This window comes from Osmerus mordax, chromosome 2 (genome assembly GCF_038355195.1).
Source record: "Osmerus mordax isolate fOsmMor3 chromosome 2, fOsmMor3.pri, whole genome shotgun sequence".
Taxonomy (NCBI): domain Eukaryota; kingdom Metazoa; phylum Chordata; class Actinopteri; order Osmeriformes; family Osmeridae; genus Osmerus; species Osmerus mordax.
The window spans coordinates 5,188,545-5,214,905 of NC_090051.1; the positions used below are offsets into that span (position 1 = coordinate 5,188,545).

Sequence of the window (26,361 nt, forward strand, 5' to 3'; positions counted from 1 at the left end):
ATGTCTGACAGAGGGGACAATTCCAACTCCGTTTTTTGCAAAATATGTGGCACTGCTTATATTTTACCAGGTAAATTATCTTTGCTGTCCTGACCGCGTTCAATCCTCTCTATTTCCTGGGATTATCTTTCAGAACCGACAAAGGCTAAACAAATTACTTTGTCAACCGTCAAACCGAACACATGGCCTGTTGCTCCTACTGCGCAAGGGATGCCGACTACAGCGTTCAAGTGCTGGCCATGCAAGTTAGGCGATAGCACTTAATAAGAACTATTAGTAGTAGTATACTATTTTTGATAACTTTTATGCAGTAAGTAGAGACGTGCGACTTTGTATTAAAAATGTAATAAAATGCGTCTTTCACCTTGCTAAATTAGCAAGCTAATGACTTCGGCGTTGTGAGGCGCAGGTGCAGGTGGCAGCACGCAGACATTTTCTCCCAAGGCTCTCGCGTGCTAGCGTTTCGGCTTCACCAGTCTCAATTAATCAAGAATAAGTGTACTGTAACAGCCTGACTTTTATTATATGGTGAAGTAAAACATGTATTTTAATATATTTAATCACCAGAGGATGATGTCGTGGGTAACCTGCCCCATTTGCTGTTGTGCGGGCACATCTTCTGCGCAGCCTGCCTGCGCTCTCTAGAGTTCATCAACGTCATTATTTGTCCCGATTGCAAGGTAACGCTGCTCCATCAAAACCTCAGCAAACAGCAATTATACTATTAATGTACCATTGAATATCCAGTAGCTTATGGTTATTTCTGTCCTACCTCAAGAGCATCCATGGTGTGTTTAATCATGCTGGGTGTCGTTGCAGGTCGAGTCCACTCTCCCAGAGGGGGGTGTGGAGGGCCTACAGGTTGACAGCAGAGTCATTGGTCTCATCTACACTGCTAAGATGAACAAGACAAGGAGGTGAGGTGCTCCTCAAGCGCTGTCTGTGATATTGACAACTCATTTGAAGTTTCTTGCTTTATTTGGCGTTGACAAGCGTGTTTCGCTTGTTAGCTCTCGCATTGACCGACAGAGGATACACAAAGTCAAGCCCTCGTCACCCGTCCAGGAGAACAGCACAGAGGTACCGCACGTGGCTCCCTCTGCACAGGTGTGTCACCCAGGGGGGCTGGCCAATGCTTGCAGCCAGAATACATTTGCGTCTGAGGTCTAATGGGTTTCATCAAATTGTGTGTGTGTGTGTGTGCGTGCCTGCGTGCCTGCGTGCCTGCGTGCCTGCGTGCCTGCGTGCCTGCGTGCCTGCGTGCCTGCGTGCGGGCCTCTGATATTAAGGTTACAGAGGGGGTGATGGAGGACGCCCTCTTGCAAGCCTCAAAGAGCATGGCCCAGCTGCGGGACATCCACCAGGTGACATCATCTCTCCTCAGAGTTCTAGTATAAGACAGGGCTCGAAATTGCGACCATTTTGGTCGACCGCAAAATACATTTGGGAGCATTTGTACGAGTGCAAATTATCGTTATGATGCGACCTGTTTTAATTTCACAAAACACTCGCTATTACCGTATTTTTCGGACTATAAGTCGCTCCGGAGTATAAGTCGCATCAGTCAAAAAGGAAAAAAATCATATATAAGTCGCACTGGACTATGAGTCGCATTTATTTAGAAATGTATTTCACAAAATCCAAGACCAAGAACAGACATTTAATCTGGAAAGGCAAGTTATTCAACTACACAATAGCACACAGAACAACAGGCTGAATATAGGTGTCCGGTATGTTAACGTGACACATTAACAGTTATTCAGCTACACAATAGCATGAAGACAGGGTTGTCAAGTTTTATCAAAAGCTTGGAGTGAGATTCCCCCCCCCCTCCCCTGAGACGAGCTTTCACGTGTGTTCGCGTCTCTTGTTGCTTACCTAGTAACGAACGTACGGTCGCCGAGAACCTTCACTCGTGCGAATACAACGTTAGCAGGACAACTTGGCTGGCGTTGCCTTCTCAGCGTGAGAAATGCTAGGTGTGGCGTGAGAGCGTGTGAACAGGCTGAAATGCGTGTCTCACGGTCAATGCGTGAGGCTTGACAACCCCGAATAAAGAACATACCTGGGAGGCTGAATAGGCTAAATTAACATAACAAGCTAGCGAGTCCAACAAGCAAGTTACCGGTAACGTGGAAGAGCTGAAAATACTAAATGAACAGGTTCATTTTGTGCTCATAATTTTTTGTTGGTAAGTTGGGAGCACCAGTGCTACCAAGCATAAAAGTTAATTTCAAGCCCTGATAAGGGGTGTGTCTACATGTAGCTAGATGTATCAGGGGGGGTGTCTGCATGTAGCTAGATGTATCAGGGGTGTGTCTGCATGTAGCTAGATGTATCAGGGGGTGTGTCTGCATGTAGCTAGATGTATCAGGGGTGTGTCTGCATGTAGCTAGATGTATCAGGGGTGTGTCTGCATGTAGCTAGATGTATCAGGGGTGTGTCTGCATGTAGCTAGATGTATCAGGGGTGTGTCTGCATGTAGCTAGATGTATCAGGGGTGTGTCTGCATGCAGCTGGCTGTATGAGGGCTGTGTCTAGGATGTCTGCAAGTAGCTAGCTGTATGAGGGGTGTGTTGGCATGGAAACATCTGTGTGGGTTTTATCTGCTCTCCAGACTTTGGTGAAGGGGCTGAGTTTGCAGGTGAAGAAGGAAAAGGCCAGACTGCAGAAGGAGTTAGACCAAGCTATGGACGAGGCCTATAACATCCTCCATCACAGGTAACACTAACATCTACTTCATGTTTTAGAATGCCTCACCCATGAACCCTCTGGGTGCCCTGTGTTTCTGACCTTGGTTGAGCTGATGTGTGTAAACTCCCCACAGGAAGGTGGTGCTGTTGTCTGAGCTGACCCACATGGAGCAGCACTTCCCCTTCAGCAGGCGTGTGATGGGCAAGGTGGAGGAAAGGATGAGCGCCCTGGAGACAGCCATGCAGAGGGCCAAGCAGGTCCATCAGTTCCCCTCCCTGGAGAGCTACTGCCACCTGGACAGCGTATGGGCACACATGCACACTCTCTCACACACACTCTCAGACCCACATGCACACTCTCTCACACACACACTCAGACCCACATGCACACTCTCACACACTCTCAAACCCACATGCACACTCTCACACACACTCTCAGACCCACATGCACACTCTCACACACTCTCAAACCCACATGCACACTCTCTCACACACACACCCACATGCACTCTCTCACACACACACTCAGACCCACATGCACACTCTCTCACACACTCTCAAACCCACATGCACACTCTCTCACACACACTCTCAGACCCACATGCACACTCTCAGACCCACATGCACACTCTCACACACTCTCAAACCCACATGCACACTCTCTCACACACACACCCACATGCACTCTCTCACACACACTCTCAGACCCACATGCAGACAATTTGGAATAACAGTATTTTGAATACAACTATGGAAATAAAATCTGAATCATTTTAATTTAGATTTTAAATCAACAGATTAATTATTTAAATACTTGTTAAACATGTGCACACTCTAACACACACACACAACTGTCACTACACCTGCCAGGAGCAAGACAGTGCATCTGCTGCTTATGTGTGTTTTCCTTCCATGCGTGTGTGTGTGTGTGTGTGTGTGTGTGTGTGTGTGTGTGTGTGTGTGTGTGTGTGTGTGTGTGTGTGTGTGTGTGTGTGTGTGTGTGTGTGTGTGTGTGTGTGTGTGTGTGTGTGTGTGTGTGTGTGTGTGTGTGTGTGTGTGTGTGTGTGTGTGTGTGTGTGTGTGTGTGTGTGTGTGTGTGTGTGTGTGTGTGTGTGTGTGTGTGTGTGTGTGTGTGTGTGTGTGTGTGTGTGTGTGTGTGTGTGTGTGTGTGTGTGTGTGTGTGTGTGTGTGTGTGTGTGTGTGTGTGTGTGTGTGTGTCCAGGTGCTGGAGACCCTACAGGCTCCAGTAGATGTTCAGTCCTTTGAAATGTACTGTCTGTCTCAGGGCTCTGGGTTGAGGTGAGTAGTAACACATTCTGAGTACAGCCTGTGTGTGGGTGGTTCTTACATCAAACAGCTGTGGTGTGTTTGTGGTCTAGTTGGGCCCTCCAGCATGATGGTCTAATGCAGGGTCTGAAGACGTGTCTGAAGATCAATTCGGGGAAAATCAGGTTGTGAGTACTGAGTTGTGCCTGAGCCTGCCGTTATCTCCTGTGGTGGTACTGTATTGTACTGTAGTTCTGAGGTGTTGATGCTGTACTGCCTCCCCCCAGGCTGGACCATTCCCCTCCAAGAACCCAGCTGCAGGGGAGGGTCAACCGGAAGCCATTCAGGCGCAGCCACACCCCCCCAGGGGAGGGCAGGTCTCTTAGCCACAGGGGGCCCATGCGCTCCCAGCAGGAGGAGGAGAGCCAGAGGATGGGCCAGCCTGCTCTGGGCCCCCCCCCCAGCTACGACCCCAGCCCTGACTCCACCCCGAACGTCATCATAGAGGAGATCATTGAGGAGGACCAGGGAACAGAGATGGAGGGAGGGCCAGGTAGATGGGAGAGACTTAAGGAGTTAGCATGTTGGGCTGGGGGGTGAGGGTGTGAGGGGGGAGATGGAGGTTAAACAGATGTGGTTCCCCCTCCTCCTGCAGGCGCTGCTCGCAGGGCAGGACGTGAGGAATCCCCAGGTGAGTGCTGCTCCAGAATCACCTGACCACTGACATTCAGCCACAGCTCAGATGAACCCCGTCCTCACCAACCCAGCACAACGAGGCCACTGCTGGGTCACACCTGCCCCCCCACCCTCCTGGGTCACCCCCCCCTCCCCCTCACCCACGATTGTTACAAACTCACCCGGCGTCTTACACACTCACCTCTATCCTTATAGAAAATTTGTATATATATTTATGTATAACTGTTTGGTGATTGGGTAAGTGATTCTATAGAAAACTTGTTTGGTGATTAAACAAGAGATGACAGCTGTTTGGTGATTGGATAAGAGATGACAAAGCTGTTTTATGCTGGCAGTGATTGGGCCAGAGCTGCACCAGCCCAACGATAGACAAAAGCCAGAGTGGAAGAAGGTGATCCCATTGGACGTCATCCCTGCCAATCGAGGGAAAGGTAGGGGGAGGATTTAACCTGTTGAGATGCAGAAGTGCACAGCATGTAGGACAGTTGGCGACACAGTGAACGGGAATGTTTTAGGAAGATTGTGTGTGTATCTAGTGCTGCAGGAGTGGGTCCTGGTGACTCATGTGGAAAATCCAAATCACTTCTACGTACGTCACGTGGCGGAGAAGAAGAGCGCTGTGATGCTGAGCAAGAAGATCAACTCTGTGAGCTCAGGGGAGCGCTGCCTGTTCACCACCAGAGACGTTCTGAAGACAGGTACGGACTCCGTGTGTGGAAGAGGCAGTCTGGGGTAGGGTGGCAATATTCAGGGAGTTTTCAAAGTTGGAAACTTTCCATGGGAATTTACTGGAATTAATAGGATTAAACTGGACCGTTGCGACATTTAATGTTAGTGTATAACAGGGAACTTGTAGATCCTGTAAAGTGGACTTGAAAATGAGTTTTAAGTTCATCACACCACAGAACAATGTGTTGTTAATTACCCATCCAAATTCGAATGAAAAAAGTATGTTAAACTAGGCTTTGAAATCGTGATAAAATCAGCAGTCTTCTCTGCTTGAGACTGGGGGGGGCGTGTCGCCTGAAGGAGCTGAATCTCCGCCCCCTTGAATTTATTGAATTTAGCAACAACAGCAACACAAGCTAAATCAATTGCAGATATCAGAACAAATCCACCTGCAGTCTCTGAGTGTTTTATGTATTAATTACTTCGTCTTTGCATCGTACCAGCTGAACAACAGAATGCAACCGCAAATGTGATCTGACGTAGATAGGTGGCTGTGACGTAGATCGGTTGGGTTTGTGCCCCGCCTATACAAAACCTGAGCTGAAAACGGAAGAGAAACTGCTCAACGATCTAACTCCACATTTCAGTGTGACAAAGTTTTCGCGCTTTGCACATGCTTTCAGGAACTCATTTCACACGTATATAATGTACTTAGAAGCAAATCATGGAATTTGCTTTACAGGGTCTTTAAATGTAACTTTTGACTGGTACTGTAGTTAAGACAACACATCTTTCAGCATGATCTTTGTTAAAACAACTAGATTTCAAATTTAGTTGAATTTCTGTGCATGCCACTACACCCTAGTTAGTGCTGAGCTATTGAGACCACCCCCCCCCCCCCCCCCCCCCGCATGCATTGTGCATTCCTTCATCACATCCATACACATGCCTGTGTGTTTCCATGTGATTGGAGTCTGTGTGTGTGTGTCCAGGCTCTTTGGTGTTTGTGAAGTGGAAGGAGGATGCGTGGTGTCGGGCAGTTGTGACAGAGATGTTCAAGCGTGGTTGCCTGGACACTGTGACCAGCTGCCCCGCCCCCCAGCTGTCCCGCATCAGGGTCTACTACCAGGACTATGGCTTCTCCAAGAACCTGTCCCTACAGGGGTATATACACACACACACACAAACTAACCCTGCAGGGGTATACACACACACACAAACTCTGCAAGGTACACACACACTAACCCTGCAAAAACACACAAATGCGCTACATTTCTAAAACGTCCTCTCTCTCTACGTCACTCAGGGATGAGGAGAGCCCAGACTTGTTCATCAGTGGGCTGAACAACTGTCTGAGGAAGGTGGACGTGGCCTTCCAGTCCGAGCTGCGCCGCTGGCCTCCCCAGGCCATCAAGTGCTCTCTGAAGGACATCGTCCCTGCAGACCAGGTAACACACAACAGCGTTGTGCCTTCACAGACGAAGGAGGCGCCAAGGGGAGTCTGACCGTCTGTGTGTGAACAAGTTTTGTGTGTGTGTGTGTGTCCAGGTGAAGGGCTGGACCGTGGAGGCCACGGACGAGTTCCGTCGTGTGGTGAGCTTGTCGGCGGTGGAGATGCACGTGTTTGCCCAGGACCAGGACTTCCTGCTGGTGGACCTGAAGAAGGCGCCGATGGACTGCAGCACCATCAACGTGCCCCTCTCCCTCCAGGAGTACCTGGTGTTCCTGGATGTGGCCAAGTACACACACCCCCTCCAGACGCTAGCGGAGATGTGTTCACACACACACCAGTATGACTGACACACACACACACAAACCCCACACCGATGGGGTATAAGCTTTATAGTATAGATGCTCGTGAGCGCACACACTGATCAAGTAAGCCTGATTGCTGAAGTGCTGCAGATGGTGTTCATAACCGTAACGTCTGTCTGTCGCTCTCTCCTTCGCCCGTCTGCAGGTTTTACTCTCCCGTGGCTTGGAACGCCCGTACGATGCCATGTGGCCGCAAGCCACTGCAGTACTACCCTCCGATCTACCCCAGCACCCACCTGGAGCTCAACGCCATGGTGTCCCACATCAACGACCCCTCCCACTTCTATATCCAGCTGGTATGGAGCCATGTGTGTCTCCCTCTGTATGTGTATGTCTCCTCTTTCTTGCTCGCTCGCTCTCTCTCTCTGACGGGTCTGTCCACTCCTCTCCCAGGTGGACAACATGGAGTTCTGGCTTCTGACTGCCAAGCTGCAGGAGTTCTACGGGGGAGCGTCCCTGGAGGGCGTCCGGGAGGAGAAGGGTCTGGAACTGTACTGCCCCGTCCTGGACCAGGCCTGCGTGGCTGTGTCTGATGACAAGACGTGGTACCGGGCCACGGTCATAGGTCAGAACCCAGCTGGAGTGCATCTCTTCTACTGTTTTAGGCTTTGATTGTGTGTTTTACATAAACATTTTAGCAGACGCTCTTATCCAGAGCGACTTACAGTAAGTACAGGGACATTCCCCCGAGGCAAGTAGGGTGAAGTGCCTTGCCCAAAAACACGTCAGTTGTCACAGCCTGGAATTGAACCGGAAACCTGATTAATAGACCGATTCCCTAACCGCTCAGCCATCTGACCCCCGTCAGAAGTTTGTTGAGATGTTTCATAAGGTGTGTGTGTGTGTGTGTGTGTGTGTGTGTGTGTGTGTGTGTGTGTGTGTGTGTGTGTGTGTGTGTGTGTGTGTGTGTGTGTAGGCCATCCAGGAGGCAGGCAGGTGGAGGTTAGCTTTGTGGACTTCGGCAATAAGAAGGTCCTGTCTGTGAACCACCTGAGGAAGATAAAGGATGAGTTCTTCGCCCTTCCAGCCATGGTGAGCCATCTCTCTGTGCCCTGCACCACCCCTGACTTCCCACCCCTGACCTCCCACACCTGACCTCTCACACCTGACCTCCCACACCTGACCTCTCACACCTGACCTCCCACACCTGACCTCCCACACCTGACCTCTCACACCTGACCTCCCATACCTGACCTCTCACCCCTGGAGCCTCGTTTAGAAACGTTGCGTATGCACAAAAGAAAGCTTACACCACTTAAATGCCATTTTTTATAAAACGGTGCAGTGTGTAAAGGTGCCCCCCTCTTCCCGTTAATCAACGGATCCCAATGTTGGGATCCGTTGATTAACGGATGGGGCCCGTTAAGCCTGGGGCCCGTTCTCTGTAAGTCGCTAATCAGTTAGCTGGATTTGATTGTTGACGATTTGTCATTATCTTGGATTGTTTGGTTCTTCGAAGCTCATCCTGGACTTGCTGTCATAGCAACAAGTCCTTTAGCTTAAACCTGCTCGAGAGCAGGTTTATTTTATGTAAACATGATTAGATTGAGGCTTTACAAGCAGAGGTGATACAGGAAGTCTGTCACAGACATGTCTTTTCCGTTTTTACTACAGGAACCTGTTGCAGAAGATGCAACAATAATTTGCAGAATTTAACATGAAACCGAATTAATTGCTCATTGCTTGATAGATCTAAAAAAACATAGGCCTAGCTTACTGTAATAAGCGATAAAACGTGTGGTCACTCCTCTACATTTAATTTGGTCTGCTACTCTTTGCCAGCCCTCTTTCTTGGATTTTGCAGACTTTGAGATGTTCCCTGGCGTTCTGATAAAATCTTCCAATTTGGAGTAACCGCTCTGTTGCGGAAAACACGGGGCGCTCTTCTTGGTCATGGTGAGAAGCCCATAGACTTATGTGAGCAGCCAATAGCAGCATTGCTGATCAAGGTTTCTACTATCGATACATACCCCCTTTTAGACCAGCGCAAGGGTGTTGAAAAAAACGAATTAGCCAGATCATGATTAGCACGATGATGTCATCTTGGATGTGTCATTTGATCTTGGATGTAATAAGCGACGTACGGAGAACGGGCCCCTGGTCTACCATCACCTAGGGTAAACATTCCCCCCTCAAAAAACGATTGTCAATGAAAATAAAAAGCTAATGAGTGTTTTGATGAACGCCCCCCCCCCCCAGGCCCTCAGGTGCTGCCTGGCAGACGTGCTTCCTCTGGAGCAGCAGCAGGGCTGGAGCGAGGCCAGCACTGAGCGCTTCATCACTCTGCTCAACCACAAGCTGGTCACCGCCGTAGCCACCAGTAAGACTTACACTCTGTGTGTGTGCGAGTGCAACTGTGGTGGTGCATTAGTGGGTTTATGTGTGTGTGTGTGTGTGTGTGCGTATGACTGCGTGTGTAAACATCAGCGTGTGTGTGTGTTATGACAGTGTGTGTTTGCTCCCGTCCTCAGAGGAGGTTCCCAGGAGCAAGGCTCTGCCGGTGCGTCTGTTCCTGAGCAGCAAGTCAGGCAACAGCTGCATAGCAGACCTGTTGGTCACCGAGGAACTGGCCCGCTTCAACCAGGGGTGAGAGAGGCTGGCCCATCACCATGGAGACACACACCTTTACGGTGACACATTACCATGGAGACACAACTCCATGGACACACAACTAGCTCTTCACAGATTTTTGGTCATCCTCCGTGTTTTCCTTCTCCACATTCTTCCCCCCCCTCCCAGAGTGAGACCCAGTGCCCCCCAGGACCCCGTGGGAGACGTGGTGGTGTGGGACCCTCCTTTCGAGGCTCTGCTAGGGGAAGGGGGGAGCGAGCCCCCAGAGCGGGCGGGGGACGAGGCCCAGGAGCTGCAGCCCCGCCTGGTGCTGCCGCCCAGCCTGAAAGACCTGCGGGTCAGGGTCACCCACGTGTCCTCCCCCGGGAGCTTCCACGTCCAGCTGGCCTGGTGCGACGGCCAGATGAAGAGGTCAGCCCTCACACTGCAGCCCTCACACTGCAGCCCTCACCCTGCGGGGCACTGCCCTCACACAGCAGCCCTCACACAGCAGCCCTCACACAGCTGCCCTCACACAGCAGCCCTCACACAGCAGCCCTCACACAGCTGCCCTCACAATGCAGCCCTCACACAGCAGCCCTCACCCTGCGGGGCTCTGCCCTCACCCAGCAGCCCTCACCCTGCGGGGCGCAGCCCTCACACAGCAGCCCTCACACAGCTGCCCTCACACAGCAGCCCTCACACAGCAGCCCTCACCCTGCGGGGCTCTGCCCTCAGCCAGCAGCCCTCACCCTGCGGGGCACTGCCCTCACACAGCAGCCCTCACACAGCAGCCCTCACACAGCAGCCCTCACACAGCAGCCCTCACAATGCAGCCCTCACACAGCAGCCCTCAAAATGCAGCCCTCACACAGCTGCCCTCACAATGCAGCCCTCACCCTGCGGGGCTCTGGAGATGACATGCATGCAGGCAGCTATACGCTGCTGTATATGGACTGTAACATGTATAGGAGACTAATGATCCCGCAGTATATACATGAGATAACGATACATGGAGGAACAAGCACAATCATTATTCAGTCAGTTGTGTGTGTGTGTGTGTCAGGCTGTACGAAGTGCTGAAGCAGAAGTACGCTCGTTCAGAGCCCAGCGAGGTGGAGTGGCAGGCAGGCATGTTCTGTGCTGCCTACAACAACGGGGTGTGGGAGAGAGCCCAGCTGTGCAGTGCTGTACCCTCCAGCAGCATGGCAGAGGTGCAACACACACACAATACATAACACACACAATACATAACACACACAATACATAATATACACACCATACCATACACAAAGATGTATAAATCAACCATTTGACATGAATAGCTGGAGGTCTGTGCTGAACTGTTTGAGCACTGATGAGCATAATGGTTGACCTCCTGCTGTGTCCCCCCCTGCTGCTGGTGCCAGGTGCTGCGCTGTGACTTTGGGAACAAGGTGAAGCTGCACGTGACCAACCTTAGGCCCCTGCTGCCCCACCTGGAGGGCTCCCTGGCGCTCGAGTGCACCCTCACCAACGTCAGGTATACACACACACACATGTGTTGCTCAATCAATTCATTGACTGACTTTCAATTGACCAACAAGGTTGCCTTGCCAAATGTCTGAAATGTATTCAGTACTCTTTAACGTTCTGTCTTATGCTCTACCCATCCCTCCTGCTCTCTCCCTTCCTCCTGCTCTCTCCATCCCTCCATCCTGCTGTCTCCCTCCCTCCTGCTCCATCCCTCCCTCCTGCTCTCTCCTTCCCTCCTGCTCTCTCCATCCCTCCCTCCTGCTCTCTCCATCCCTCCCTCCTGCTCTCTCCATCCCTCCTGCTCTCTCCCTTCCTCCTGCTCGCTCCATCCCTCCTGCTCTCTCCCTCCCTCCTGCTCTCTCCATCCCTCCTGCTCTCTCCATCCCTCCTGCTCTCTCCATCCCTCCCTCCTGCTCCATCCCTCCCTCCTGCTCTCTCCTTCCCTCCTGCTCTCTCCATCCCTCCTGCTCTCTCCATCCCTCCTTCCTGCTCTCTCCATCCCTCCCTCCTGCTCTCTCCATCCCTCCCTCCTGCTCTCTCCATCCCTCCTTCCTGCTCTCTCCATCCCTCCCTCCTGCTCTCTCCATCCCTCCTTCCTGCTCTCTCCATCCCTCCCTCCTGCTCTCTCCATCCCTCTTTCCTGCTCTCTCCATCCCTCCCCCCCAGGCCAGCGGGGGGGCGCTCCTCCTGGACAGCCACCGCCTGCGACTTCATCTCCGAACACCTGACCGGGGTCACGGCCACCATTACCATCCAGGTAGCACGCTGCCATGGCAACATCACTGGGGATGGACGGGGCGGGGGTCGAACTAAGGGTGACAGTAGACGAGGTAGGGGTGAAGGAATGTTTCACTATCTCCTCTCTTCATCCCTCTGTTTCTTCCTTCTTCTCTCCTTCCTTACTCCTCCACCTCATTTCTCCTCCTCCTCCATCCTCCACTCCTGCAGGAGAAGACAGAGAAGGGACCTGTGCCTGTGTGTCTACTCTGCTCCAACAGGGCCGGGCAGGAAGTCAGCATAGCAGACTTCCTGGTCAGCGAGGGCCTCGCCCTCAAGGAGAGAAAACCAAGGTGGGTCCCAGACAGACCAACACACGTTAAAATACTGTCTGATACACACAGGAGGAGCGTTATACCCAGTGTGGAATCCATGGAGACCAGTCCATTTGACATTTTGCTGTCCATTTCGAATGTACAAAGTTCAGCTGAGGGATCAGTAAAGATGTGTTTGTTTAGACGCTCTGGACAAGAGCGTCTGCTAAATGACTAATTGTTTATAGAAGAGAGACAGGATGCAAAGAGCTGTTCATTTAGAAACCCTCCTTCCATTCCTCCCCCCCACAGCCCCCCTAGTCCCTCTCCCCCCTCCATGCCCACTCTAGAGGAGCTTCCTGAGGAGACGCAGGGCGACGCGTGCCCCTCCGACCTCTCCTGCTCTCCTTCCCCGGCCCCCAGACCTACCCCCCGCACCACCCCCGTACGGGAGAAGATCCAGACCCAGCTGTACCAGCCGCCCGAGCTGCCGCTCTGTGGACACGCCCAGATGAGCGTGTCTGCAGTGGGGGAGGACGGCATCATCTACGCCATGACGCTCCAGGCTGGTGCGCTGTCCATCACCCTCTCACTCTGTCACCTTCTCCCTCTGAAACTTCCATTCTCATGCTGTCCATTGGGGTGTGTGTGTGTCAGAGCGCCAGTTTGAGCAGCTGCGTGAGCGTCTGCAGCAGCACATGAAGACTCTGCCCAGACAGAAGCCCTACACCTGGAAGAGCGTGCTGGGCTGTGCTGTCATGGGCCCCGACATGCTCTGGTACAGAGGACAAGTGCTGGAGGTCATCGGAGGACACGTCAAGGTCAGACACGCATCCGGCCTGTTTCGACAAGGACATGGGGAGAGTTGTCTCCCGATCTGTATAATGTTGTGTGTGTGTGTGTGTGTGTTGGGGTGGCAGGTGCGCTACGTGGACCAGGGTCTGGTTGAGAACATCCCGGTGTGTCATGTGTACCCTGCCCTGCTGTGTGACGACGTGCCCCAGCTGTGTGTACCCTGCCAGCTGCACGGAGTCATCCCGGTACCCTCACATGCTAGTACCACACACCTACACCACACCATACTAGTACCACACACCTACACCACACCATACTAGTACCACACACCTACACCTCACCATGCTAGTACAATATACCCACACCTCACATACTAGTACCACACACCTACACCTCACCATGCTAGTACAATATACCCACACCTCACATGCTAGTACCACACACCTACACCACACCAGACTAGTACCACACACCTACACCACACCATACTAGTACCACACACCTACACCTCACCATGCTAGTACCACACACCTACACCACACCATACTAGTACCACACACCTACACCTCACCATGCTAGTACCACACACCTACACCACACCATACTAGTACCACACACCTACACCTCACCATGCTAGTACAATATACCCAGACCTCACCATACTAGTACCACACACCTACACCTCACCATGCTAGTACAATATACCCAGACCTCACCATACTAGTACCACACACCTACACCTCACCATGCTAGTACAATATACCCAGACCTCACCATACTAGTACCACACACCTACACCTCACCATACTAGTACCACACACCTACACCTCACCATGCTAGTACAATATACCCAGACCTCACCATACTAGTACCACACACCTACACCTCACTATACTAGTACCACACACCTACACCTCACTATGCTAGTACAATACACCCACACCTCACATACTAGTGCCATACACCCTCACCATACTAGTACAATACACCCACACCTCACCACACTAGTGCCACACACCCTCACCTCACCATACTAGTACAATATAGCCAGTCTGGACCACAGAGACGTGTCACATGCACTCGTGAGATTCATTGTTGTATATTAATGACATGAACTGCCAGCAGTAGAGACAAATAACACTTATAAAAATATAATAAAATTCCCTCTCTTTCACTTCTACTGTCCGCTCTCTGTCTCCCCCCCTCTCTCTCCCCCCTCTCTCTCTCCCCCCTCCTCTCCCAGGTGGGGAAGGTGTGGCAGTTGGATGCTGTGGCTCTTCTGAAGGAGCTGCTCCTCAACCGCTGTGTGGACATGCAGCTCATGGTAGCGTGGCACACATCTGACAGCACACACACACACCCCATTCAGAAATGGTCCACATACACACTATCCATTCATACATGAGCGACCTCGTACAGTACACATAAGATATAAACACACACTGTTCCGACCTGTGTGTGTGTGTCAGGACCAGCCTGAGGACCCCCGGGGCTGCCTGATGGTGCAGGTGTTCCTGCAGGGCTTGACCCTGAGCAGGATCATGGTGCATCACCAGCACGCCTTCATGGACCAGCTTGCCTCTGCTGACGTTCAGGTGTGTGTGGGGGCTGAGCGGTGTGTTCTCAGCACTCGGACCGCCGGAACAGACCGGTTTGAGTTTTCAAAAAGCAATATAGGTTACAACGCGTTTCAGTCCAGGATGTTTTTCCCCCGAGGTCTAGAGGGTAGACAACCCAAACCAGTTTATTATAGAGCCATTATAGTACCTGACGATGACAGTCAGTGCCAGTGTCTCGACGTGTGGTGGTTCTGAGTGCTCTGACGCTGCCGAGTGCCATAGGAACTGTACTTCCTGTATGATCTGTTCATCTGCTGCTTTGGATAAAAGGCTCTGATGAATGGATACAAGCAAGAGTGTTTGAGGAACTCTGGTGTGAGCCTGAACTCATGTGGTCATAGACATTGTAAATCTGCTCCGACAAACATGTGAGAGAACTGTGTGTGTGTGTGTGTGTGTGTGTGTGTGTGTGTGTGTAGGAACACGTGGAGCAAGGTTTCCCAGACCTGGACGACTGGGATATAGACACGGAGGTAAGCCACGTTCTGAGTCGAGCTCTCCTTCTCTGTACTTAACACACTGTGATGTTCCAGCTTGCCTGCTACGGGGAGGTTCTGCTGGTGGTGCTGGGAGATATTTCCTCTGCTGTAGCAAGGTTGTGGTCTTGCAGGGCCTGGAAGCCATGGAGACGGTGCTGGGGGGGTTCTCCAACCCCTCCCTGCCTGATGAGGGGGAGCGCTTCCGGGTCACGATCAAGCACCTGCGCACCCCCAACGAGGTACTTTCAGCCCACACCTGGCGAGGGTGGGGGGATTCTCCTCACCTCGTTCACAGGGGTTAACCTGTGTGTGTGTGTCCAGGTGTTCCTGTCCCCTCTGGAACAGGGGATTTTGAAGGTGGATGGAGAGAGCCTGGAGGAGGCTCTAAACACGGTCAATGACCACAGGGAGACCCTGGCACCTCTCACTGACTTTCCTCTAGGTAGCGACCAACACCTGTTAGCTACACTTGGGCATGCAACCACCTGCGACTGTTATTGGCTGGCCGACCATCATTGTGTGTGTGTGTGTTCCCCCAGAGGCTCCATGTCTCGTGGAGTACAGTGATGGCTTGTACTACCGTGCCAAGGTGCTGGGCTTCGCTGGCCTGAACCCCTTGGAGGTCCTGGTCCGTCACGTGGACTACGGCTCCGACGACACCCTGCCCATCAACAAGTACTGCAACCCCTGTACACCACTGGCATATCACATATACAGACTAGTGTCCCTGTCCCTTTGACCCGTCTCTGCCCCCTCTCCAGGCTGCGTCAGATCCCCCCCCACCTGCTGTTGTTCCCCTGCAAGGCCCTGAAGGTGCGCCTGGCGGGGTTCCAGCCCCCCAGGGTGCGCAGGGAGCTGGAGTGCCTGTCCTACAGTCCCAAGTGGAGCATGAAGGCAGCGCTGGAGATGATCGACCTGCTGCACGGCAACATCACCGCCTCCGTCACGGTCTGGCATGCTCTGACTCTATCTGACTCTTTCTGACGCTCTATCTCTGACTCTGATGCTCTATGACGCTCTATCTCTGACTCCTATATGACTCTGTCCAGAGTTCCCACGGGTCCTTGAAATTCGTGAAAGTTGCTGAATTGAAGGGGGGAGATCAAGACCTTGAGTTGGACACAAAATGGACACAAATACACAATTTTATGCAAGAAATTTGTGAAATGTGTCTCAAACTGTCACGTTGGATCCTTGAATTTGAGAGAATGAGGTCTGGAAAGTCCTTAGGATTTTTTAGAAAGTATGTGAACCCTGCCCGTCTTGTACTCTCACTCTCCCTCCCAGTGTCTGTCTTTCTAACACTCAGTTTTAATTCTGGCATTTGACTTTCTCTCTCACACACACACACACACAGTGTAAAGCAAACCTGCATCCACCTTGTCCATGTGACGTGCCCATGGTAGCAGTCGTAGTGATGGGTCAAGACTTGAGCAGGTCCAGCAAGGTGAACAGACCCCGGTATCCATGGTAACAGGTGCCATTCCCCTCCCCCAGGCCACGGAGCCAGAGCTGTCAGTGTTCCTGTATGACGAAAACGGGGCCCTGGTGCACCTTCCCCTTCTGAACAAAGGCCTGGCTGACTACAACTGACAGCAGCTGTGCTTGGCTCTCACCAGGGAGACAAGTGAGTTTAAGCAGTAAACCTGCTGACGTAGGATTCTTAGCATGTTACTGTTGGCTAAGAGATGGAGAATACTGTCAGTGGCTAACCTCACACTGAATCCACGCAACTTCACTGCCCCAGTGGCTTATGCGGTATCCTCTATTTGCAAATGATGAGACCAATGTTCTTGATCTCGTGGATGCCCTTCAGCATCATGTGATCCTTTAACTTTTGTGTTCCCAGAGTTCCAGAACGTTCTTAAGAGTTCCACAGTGAGATTATGTTGCCTTTGATTCCAGTGTTTTGTTTTGTGTGACACGAACAGTATTTCATTTAAGAGGTTTGGTAGTTTTATATTCTGTGTTAGCATCTGAAATTAATCCAAGGATTGATTGTATTTTCAAAATATTTTAAGTTATATTTAATTGTTACTGGACGAGGTGTACAGGGAAATTAAACTGTTCCAGAATGTTCAACTGCTGGTCTGTGTGCTTACACAACACCCTCAACACAAAGGTATACCGCAGACGATTTGATGTTTTTATTTTACAAAAAAAATGTACAATCAGCTAAGAAAATAAATATGTATTAGACATTTGTACAAATAAAATAACTGATATTCACACACACACACACACACACACACAGCACTCCAGTCAGACACACTACTAAACACACACAGGAGGAGCAGTTCCCTGAGGAGGAGATGACGAAAGGGCCCTGGCTGGCCTGAAGCCCGCAGAGCGCTCAACAGGGGTTCTAGTTGTCCATGACGACGTTGCCGTCCTTATCTTTGGCCCGGACGCGGCCGGTGGGGTAGCGAGTCTCCTGGCGTCCGTCTGTGAAGACGGTCTTGACTGTGCCGTCGGGGTACTCCCTGCGCTTGTACTCTGCCGTGTGAACCTCCCTCTGGCCCGTAATGAACTGGATCACCTTAGTGCCGTCCCTGAAGGGGGGGGGGGGGGGGGGGGGGGCAGAAGAGGGGAAAGGAGGGAGAGAATGTGAAGAGTGAGAAGGGGAGGTTAAGATCAATACACAGCACGCTGATCAAGTTGATGGGGGAAGAGGGAAGTGCCAACCAAAGCTGCCGCCGCACCAACACGTAAGCATGTGTTGCATGCTGGGAGACTTACGGGTTGACCTGTACGACTGTGCCGTCCGTCAGCACACTCTCCTCCTTGCCGTCTGGAAACAGGTTCTTGATGGTCTGGTCGGGGAACGTGATCTCCTTACGCCCGTCACTGAAATGTTTCTCTGCAGAGACAACAACCTCCTTCAGAGACTGAATCACAGCATAGAGTACATTGTATCAAGTCTGACTTCAATAGAGTTGCCCTTATTACATGCAATTCACCCACATGTCCAGAGATACAAGCTCTGCCTCTCAGAAGTAGAATTAACACTAGAGGTGATCATGGTCTTTTTTATTGTGCACCCGTATGTCCTCTAAAAGGAGCAGCACTCCCTAGTTGTATCTGATGTGTGTAGACTGGGGCCAGAGAGGAGCCTCACCTGTCTGGTTGTTAGGGAACTGCAGGACCTCCATGCCATCTGGATAGGTTGTGTGTGTGGTCTGGGCTTCAGCATAATAATACACCTATCAGGACATTGTAAGGGAGATTAGTAATGCATCAATCATCCAAAAAACCCTCTGATCAACAGTGTCTTACTTTACATGAACGCTGACCTTGCACGGTCAGCGTTCATATCTTACCACTCGCTGGTCGCCCAACACCTGCTTGATGTCCCCGTTGAAGAAAGTGACCTTGGCTGTCTGGCCGTCCGCAGACACCTCCTTCCTGGTCCCGTTGGGGAAGAGGATGAGCCTCCCTCCACAGGGCAGCAGCCTCTCCGTCTGGGAGGACATAGAGGACACGCCCTCAGTCAGGGAGGACACTCCCACAGTCACGGAGGACACGCCCCCAGCCAGGGAGGACACGCCCTCAGTCAGGGAGGACACTGCCAATCAGGGAGGACACTCCCCCAGTCACGGAGGACACGCCCCCAGCCAGGGAGGACACGCCCCCAGCCAGGGAGAAGACCCCACACAGCCATGCGCAGGATTAGATGGGCCTTTTCATTCCATGTTCACATGCAGAAAGAACCCTTCTACCCACATGAAGGTTATGTGTTAGACATGGTAGTCAATGTTCTGGGACTCCTGCCTTTCTAAAGACACCCTGATCATTTCACAAACCAGCTGATGTGGTTAAGAAGCCTGTATAGGGCACTATATGGAACTAGAACACGGAGTTGGTCAGAACACCATAACCCACAATGCTTTGGTACCAGTTTTACCTTCCCATCAGGGTGTGTGAGGACCTCCTGGCTGGGCTGCTGCTCCTCCACCTCGCTGGTCTCCTCAGTCTGCTGGTCTCCTGCCCTCTGCTGGACACATGCCACATCCTTGATAGAGCGCCATTACGAGCAGTGTGTGTGTGGTACCCTCAGATGAGAGGTTCCATGTGTGGTACCCACAGGTGGGAGGTTGTGTGTGTGTGTGTGTGTGTGGTACCCACAGGTGAGAGGTTGAGAGAGTGTTCCTGGTTCAGGGTGGTTTCCTGGCTCGTGCTACCAGCCCTGGGGCTGCCCCCCCGGCCTGCTAACGCCTCTGGAGATGGAGCAGGGCTGGACCTCTTGAGACTACTTCTGATCCCGCCTGGAGACACAACCATCAGAACTCAGACATGACGTGTTGGGGTTCATCCACAGATCTGTGTGAACTCATGAAGATGCCCCACTACCTGCAGAGGGAGGGCTGCTGCCTCCAGGGCTCCCCCTAGTGGTGTGGCTGATCTGAGGAGGGCTGCTCCTCATGCTCTCCGGTGGACTCTGAACACACACACACACAACCAAGAAGAATTAAACACTGAACACACAACCAGGGACGTCAAACTCTGTCAGCACACACAACAAGGCAAAAACAAAGGAAAACATGTCAAACACAAGCCTTGTTAAGGCACACCGGATGGAGACCGGACTGGACTCACAGCAAATTTCACCGTTTTGGTCCCACTGCTGCTCTCGAAGAAACCAGGCTTGTCTTTCCTCTCCTTGTCGGTGTCTGCGTGGCTGCTCTTCCAGGTGCTGAGGCGGAGTCTCTCCAAAGTGCGCACTTCCTCCCTGAGGGCGCCGTTGTCGGTGCCGAGGGCCTCCACCTGCTGGCGGAGGCGGCTGTGTGTGGTGGACCAGCGGCTCTCCCTCCTCCTCAGCTCTTCCTGCAGGGAGCTCAGCTGCTGCTTCAGGGACTGGAGGGGGGGGCGGGCGGTGGGTGTTAGTGTGTGGAAGTGTAGGAGTATGAGTGTGTGCGAGGGTATCAATGTGTGTGAGTCTGGGACAAGTGTGTGTATGATTGTGTTTGATTATGAGTGTGTATATGTGTGTGTGTTAGTGTATGAGTGCGTCTGAATCTGTGTGGGTCCTACCTGGATCTCCTGCCGCTCCTTCTTGTCAGGGATGGCCCTGGCTGCAGAGGCGTGCTTCTCAAACACCTGACGCTCCTTCTGCAGTCTCCTGGTCTCCTCCTTCCTGAACTCCTCAAACCTGGCTAGCTCCTCTGCCTTCCGCTGCTCAAACTCAGCCCTCTCCTTCCTGACAAGACACAACACACATTTAAGACGGTGCTTTGGAACAAGTCTTTTATTTCCTGTTTTACTCTTTCTGGGGATAGTATTGCCTGTGGGGTGCTGTGCCAATGAACGGTATTTTTTGTTTATCAGCCATCAAATGTTTGACCTAATCTGTATTCTGCACTCAGAATACAGATTACACTCAGACTAATGGAGAGTAGAGGTGAAATCAGATTCAACGAGAAGAGACCAGATAGGACCAGACAGGACCTGACAAACGATGATGAGACCAGACAGAACCATCCAGTAGCAACTTACCGGAGGCTCTCCTGGCTCTGTTCGTTCTCCTGCCGTAGCTTGGCGAGGGCTGTGTTCTCCTTCCTAAAGCGCTCAATCTCCAACTCCAACTCCACCAGTCTCTCCCTCAGCTGCCTGGATTGCTGCCCCTGCTGGCCTGGGGGTGCAAGCACACAAACAACTGCTAAACGACGGCTCTTCATCCCTGGGAGCTGGAGATCTAGAGTCATGTATAGTTATGAGGTAGGACTGGTCTACTGTAGTGTAGTGATGAGTATGGTGTAGGTAGTGAGGACTGGTCTACTGTAGTGTAGTTATGAGTATGGTGTAGGTAGTGAGGACTGGTCTACTGTAGTGTAGTGATGAGTATGGTGTAGGTAGTGAGGACTGGTCTACTGTAGTGTAGTTATGAGTATGGTGTAGGTAGTGAGGACTGGTCTACTGTAGTGTAGTTATGAGTATGGTGTAGGTAGTGAGGACTAGTCTACTGTAGTGTAGCTATGAGTATGGTGTAGGTAGTGAGGACTAGTCTACTGTAGTGTAGCTATGAGTATGGTGTAGTTAGTGAGGACTAGTCTACTGTAGTGTCGTTATGAGTATGGTGTAGGTAGTGAGGACTAGTCTACTGTAGTGTCGTTATGAGTATGGTGTAGGTAGTGAGGACTAGTCTACTGTAGTGTAGCTATGAGTGGTGTAGTTAGTGAGGACTAGTCTACTGTAGTGTAGTTATGAGTATGGTGTAGGTAGTGAGGACTGGTCTACTGTAGTGTAGTTATGAGTATGGTGTAGGTAGTGAGGACTAGTCTACTGTAGTGTAGTTATGAGTATGGTGTAGGTAGTGAGGACTAGTCTACTGTAGTGTAGTTATGAGTATGGTGTAGGTAGGGAGGACTAGTCTACTGTAGTGTAGTTATGAGTATGGTGTAGGTAGTGAGGACTAGTCTACTGTAGTGTAGTTATGAGTATGGTGTAGGTAGTGAGGACTGGTCTACTGTAGTGTAGTTATGAGTATGGTGTAGGTAGTGAGGACTAGTCTACTGTAGTGTAGTTATGAGTATGGTGTAGGTAGTGAGGACTGGTCTACTGTAGTGTAGTGATGAGTATGGTGTAGGTGTCCAGTGTGTCTCACCTGCTCCCTGCTCTGTGTGCCTGGCCTCTACAGGAGGGGGCGGGGCTATATGGGCCTTGGGCTTCAGAGTGGGAAACAGCCTGGTCATCAGCTGAGAGGTGGGGGGAGGATCTGGGTCCTGATTGGCTGTGCCCATAGCTCCACCCCTATCTGGCACCACCCCTTTTACCATGGCAGTCTTCCTTGTCAACATCCTCTCCGGTGAGGTGAGGTCGTTCACCATTGCCGCAGGAACCAGGCTCTCGGCATGGGCGCCTCCTGTCTCTTCCAGGTCGTTCCAGGTGTCGTCGTCATCAAACACCAGGTGACCCTGGTGGTCCTCTTTGTCCTCCAGCAGAGTGGAGTCGTCAGGGTCGCTGCTGACCATGCTGTGGTCGTCCTCCTCCCCGCCCTGGCCAGAGTCCTCCACCCTTCCTTGGTCCTGATACGACCTCTTGTCGTACGGGGGATTGGACGTGGAGAAGCAGAGGCTACTGGGAAACGTAGGCACATGCGACGAGCCAGCAACAACCTCATCGCCGAATTCCGAGCTGCTGGTTGACGAGATGTCGGACGCTTCTGGCTTGCTTTCTGTGTCCTCGTCATCATCTTCAGCGTCATGGTCTTCACCAGCTCTTGCGGCGCTCCTCAGAAGATCCTCCCCGGTTTCAGCCGGAGCTCCACATCCATAGGATCTCCTCTCGCCCTCCCCGCCCTCTGGCCCTTTAGGGGACTTGATGGGCGTGGAGGAGAGTCTGCGCGGGTGGCCCCCCCTGCTGCTCTGCAGGTGTCTGTGTTGCTGCCGGTCCAGCTGCAGCACCTTGGTAACGAAGGAGGAGTTGGAGGAGAAGGAGAGCTCCTCGGCAGCCTGCTCCAGCAGCTCAAACTCCCCCAGCTCCACGCTCTCTGTCTGCCGCTCCGACTCCCAGCGCCGCAGCCTCTCCTGGAACGAAAGCTCAAAGGAATCTTCCGGAATCCTAACCGAGGCCGGGTTTCCTTTGGCCGTGTCTCTCGCTGAGGAAACGGCTCCTTTGTCTGACGTTCCGGGACCTTCTCTCAGGCCCACCTGCTTGGTTACCAACCGCGGGAGGGGCCCGCTCGGCTTGTTTACAGTCACCGGCTGAGAGGACTGCATCAGCTTCATGTTGCTCGCTTCCTTTAGAGGCACTCTCTGACTGAGTCTCCTAGTGGGAGGGGGTTGCGCTGTGTCAGGGGGGTCTGTGTTCTGCCTCTGGTGAGCACCCAGGACCCTGGCTGCAGCTGGCTGGGGGGCCCTGGGCTCCTGGGGAGTGGAGAGGGGGATTCTGGGACGGTTCTCCTTGTTCAGCACGGCGGTCTTCCTCTGCACCGGGGGCCGCTGGTTCACACCAGCCTTCTGGAGGGTCCTGGACTCAGAGCTCCGGGGAACATTCACTTTGACCTGGGGTTGAGGTTTGGGGTGTTTCTTACTGCCTCTGTTTGGTACGGTGGCTTTGTTTTGGTTGGTGAACCTGGAGAGGCCCTCCCCTCGCTTCAGGAAGGCTCTTTTTGGATTGGCTCTCATCCCATCAGTTGACTCTGGGCTCTGCTAGGAGAAGCATGCAATACTCAGCTATTCTTAGCATCAGGTGTGTTATCTGAGGTGAGTGTAGGTGTGGTCAGGTGTGTGAGGTGAGTGTAGGTGGGGTCTGGGTGGTGCTGACCTGCTGCGGCTGACTGGCCCTCAGTTTCTGATCCTCCAGCCTCAGCTGCTCCTCCAGGAGCTCCTCAAACGTTCGCTTCTGACCTCCAATCCCAGGTTTGATTGGTCTACACAAGACAAACACACGCCTTGTAAACAGGCAGGTCGGACCCGTCATTCTGCAGTATTCACCTGAAGGACGTGTGGATGGTTACCTGTTCTCTGGGTCTGCTTCGGTCTCGTGTGCTTCACACACAGAGAGGTCTTCGCTCATGGAGGAGGCAGCTTGGGCAGTGGCATCCTGCTCCTCACAGCTCTCATCAACACTCTGCTGTTGGTCTCTATAGTTCCATGTCTGTGTCCCTGCAGGATAAACAATCAGTGCTTTAGTCTTTTAACATACCAGTTAAAGATCCTACCAGCCTCCAGCCTCACCTAGTGTATCCTGTTATAGCCTCTACCAGCCTCACCTAGTGTATCCTGTTATAGCATCTACCAGCCTCACCTAGTGTATCCTGTTATAGCCTCTTCCAGCCTCCCCTAGTGTATCCTGTTATAGCCTCACCTAGTGTATCCTGTTATAGCCTCTACCAGCCTCACCTAGTGTATCCAGCTATAGCCTCTACCAGCCTCACCTAGTGTATCCAGCTATAGCCTCTACCAGCCTCACCTAGTGTATCCTGTTATAGCCTCTACCAGCCTCACCTAGTGTATCCGGCCCTACTTGCTTCTGGTCCGGTGGCGCTCCCTGGAGGCTGTTCCCCTGCCTCCAATTAGCAGGGGCCAGGGGGCCATTCAGAGGGGGGCTCTTGGGGGCTGGGGTCTCTTGAGTTTGGAGAGAGCTCTCACCCCAGTCTGCTTCAGTCAAACTGGGACTCCCTGTGCAGTCTGTCGTGCATAACCATTTACATAAACACATACTCAAGCTATTCAAATATTATTTAAAAATACAAAATAAAAGTGTCTAAAATGATTACATAAGTACTGGTGGCTGATAACTACACCAGACTTCAGTGATTGTGGCCTACAGGTAGGCAGTGAAACAGAAGCTGTGTAGTGCAGTGCTAGCATACCTGCTTCCCCCTCCCACGTGTATAGCTGAGTGTGTGCGTGAACCTGGGAGTGTGTGTGTGTGTAGCTGGTAGTGTGTGTGTGCAGCTGAGTGTGTGTGTGTGTGCAGCTGAGTGTGTGTGGGTGTAGCTGAGTGTGTGTGGGTGTAGCTGAGTGTGTGTGTGTGTGTGTGTAGCTGGGAGTGTTGGCATACCTGGCCCCTCCCTGCCACCCTGCGCCAGGCCCAGCAGCCTCTGCTGCTCCTCCTGCAGACGCAGCAGCTCCTCCAGCTGCTGGGCTTTCAGCTGCTCCTGCATGTGCTTCTGCCACTGCCTCAGCTGCAACACAGGGGCAACACACCTTACAGCTGCACAGGTCATCCATTAACAACACAATACATGCAGATTGATCTACGCTGCCATGTTGGCCTACCTGTAACTGTGGACAGTCACAGACCAGTCTAACGTCTCACCTGGTCAAGTTTGAGTGTCAAAGGTAGCTCCTGAGACTGGCTGATCATCTCATCCATGCTATGCGTCTCTCCAGCTAACCTCAGAGATGCACCGTGCGGACCTGAAGCCTGTTTGTCGGACGAAATCTTTTCTTGTGGTCGGTGGTTCAGATGATTAAAATCCGTCACAGATTCTTCTGAGTCTATGGCGTGGACACTAAGGCAGCTGCTGCTTCTGGAGGCCGGGAGCGGAGCGAAATGAGAGGAGAACGAGTCCTCCGTATCCCGCGAATCCCAGGTTGAGCTGTACCGGAGAGACTCGGCCAGGTCCGGGGACGGGTTGAGAATCACGCCGGCTCGTGAGCTGCTCGGCATCCATTGGGCGAGAAAGTTAGTCTGGGACTGCTGGAGCCCAGCTGGAGAGGACATGATGGGGCTCGGAACTAAACCGGATTAGACAGATTTTAGAGACAGGTCATGACAGTAAGAAAGTGTTTAGCAACAAGTTTAATGGCTTCAATGTTAGGGATAGAGTTAGTATGAGATCTCATTATATTGGGTCGACCGTTTAAATAGACTGTTTGTTGTTGGTGGCAACACATCATAAACTCAACTAGCTAAATAGCTAGGGCTTCTGCAGCCCGGGCACTTAGCTCCACACTTATCGCTAAAGTGACAACATATACACAAAGTTTGAGTTTTTAGTACGTCCCGTGATCATGTATAGAATATAAAATAGCTGAACCATTGTTTTGGCCTAAAGATAACGTTTTGAAGCTTTTTTGCTTCTGAGCTAGAGCTAGTCTAACTAGCTAACTACCTGATGACTTGACTCACATCAGACTTTTCAACGCCCAACTTTAGTTTTACCCTGTAGCATTGCATTTTTAATTACCAAGCGAAAAAACGATACCTGAATGTCTATATAATACTATAAATTATGCCAAATAGACGGAAGTTACCTTGGTTAAGCCGACAAATCCAATTCCATGTATTTTAAATTTATGTTTAAAGAACGATAGTTAACAAGTGGTAGTTTTGAAGCATACCGCCATATCAAAACAAAGCCCGCGAGGAAAGAGTAAAGACAGTACCGCGCATTCTGGGTAACGTAGTTTCAGGACGTAATTGTATTTCGATTTTGTCAAATTACAGCATATACATTTAACGCGCTATAGTATGGTTTTCCATGTTTATAATAATAAAATAATATTACAATTACTTATATACCACTTATATTATCTTAATAATTAGTCGAAAACGAATATTTTCGTCCTTCTTGGTTCAATTAAAAAATAAATAAAAGACATGTCTTTGACATGTGTCATGTGTAACACATAGAAACCTTGTGCAGAATACATCTTTAATATGACGTGAATAAGAACAGTTTCACAGTGAAAAACAACACAATATTTTAATTTTATTGTGGCATACGTTAGCGTGACCCGGTAATGATTGGCTGTGCTTACATTCTATTGGTTTATACAAATTC

At 51.5% G+C, this 26,361-nt stretch overlaps 2 protein-coding genes across 2 annotated transcripts; one reads left to right on the forward strand and one right to left on the reverse strand.

Annotated features, from left to right (window-relative positions):
• On the forward strand, positions 1 to 17,077 carry rnf17 (ring finger protein 17). The gene is made up of 37 exons (XM_067254569.1): positions 1 to 70; positions 568 to 680; positions 820 to 917; positions 1,011 to 1,080; positions 1,254 to 1,364; positions 2,618 to 2,721; positions 2,828 to 2,996; positions 3,916 to 3,992; positions 4,247 to 4,512; positions 4,615 to 4,650; positions 4,991 to 5,086; positions 5,192 to 5,353; positions 6,317 to 6,488; positions 6,631 to 6,772; positions 6,873 to 7,063; positions 7,285 to 7,435; positions 7,533 to 7,704; positions 8,056 to 8,171; positions 9,339 to 9,459; positions 9,611 to 9,725; positions 9,879 to 10,121; positions 10,756 to 10,903; positions 11,099 to 11,211; positions 11,871 to 11,961; positions 12,153 to 12,274; positions 12,644 to 12,804; positions 12,893 to 13,056; positions 13,156 to 13,275; positions 14,274 to 14,354; positions 14,500 to 14,619; positions 15,069 to 15,122; positions 15,260 to 15,367; positions 15,450 to 15,570; positions 15,668 to 15,803; positions 15,890 to 16,076; positions 16,626 to 16,755; positions 16,978 to 17,077. The coding sequence occupies exons 1-36, from the start codon at positions 1 to 3 to the stop codon at positions 16,719 to 16,721; spliced, it is 4,617 nt and encodes a 1,538-aa protein (XP_067110670.1). The 3' UTR covers positions 16,722 to 16,755; positions 16,978 to 17,077.
• On the reverse strand, positions 17,077 to 25,902 carry cenpj (centromere protein J). Its single transcript, XM_067256891.1, has 17 exons — positions 25,832 to 25,902; positions 24,891 to 25,312; positions 24,633 to 24,756; positions 24,074 to 24,256; positions 23,584 to 23,731; positions 23,391 to 23,496; positions 21,730 to 23,275; positions 20,622 to 20,757; positions 20,160 to 20,325; positions 19,725 to 19,982; positions 19,479 to 19,566; positions 19,254 to 19,393; positions 19,033 to 19,122; positions 18,449 to 18,589; positions 18,247 to 18,331; positions 17,868 to 17,988; positions 17,077 to 17,680 (listed from the first exon to the last, which is right to left on the reverse strand). The coding sequence occupies exons 2-17, from the start codon at positions 25,296 to 25,298 to the stop codon at positions 17,494 to 17,496; spliced, it is 3,927 nt and encodes a 1,308-aa protein (XP_067112992.1). The 5' UTR covers positions 25,299 to 25,312; positions 25,832 to 25,902; the 3' UTR covers positions 17,077 to 17,493.
• Between the last annotated feature and the right edge of the window lie 459 nt (positions 25,903 to 26,361).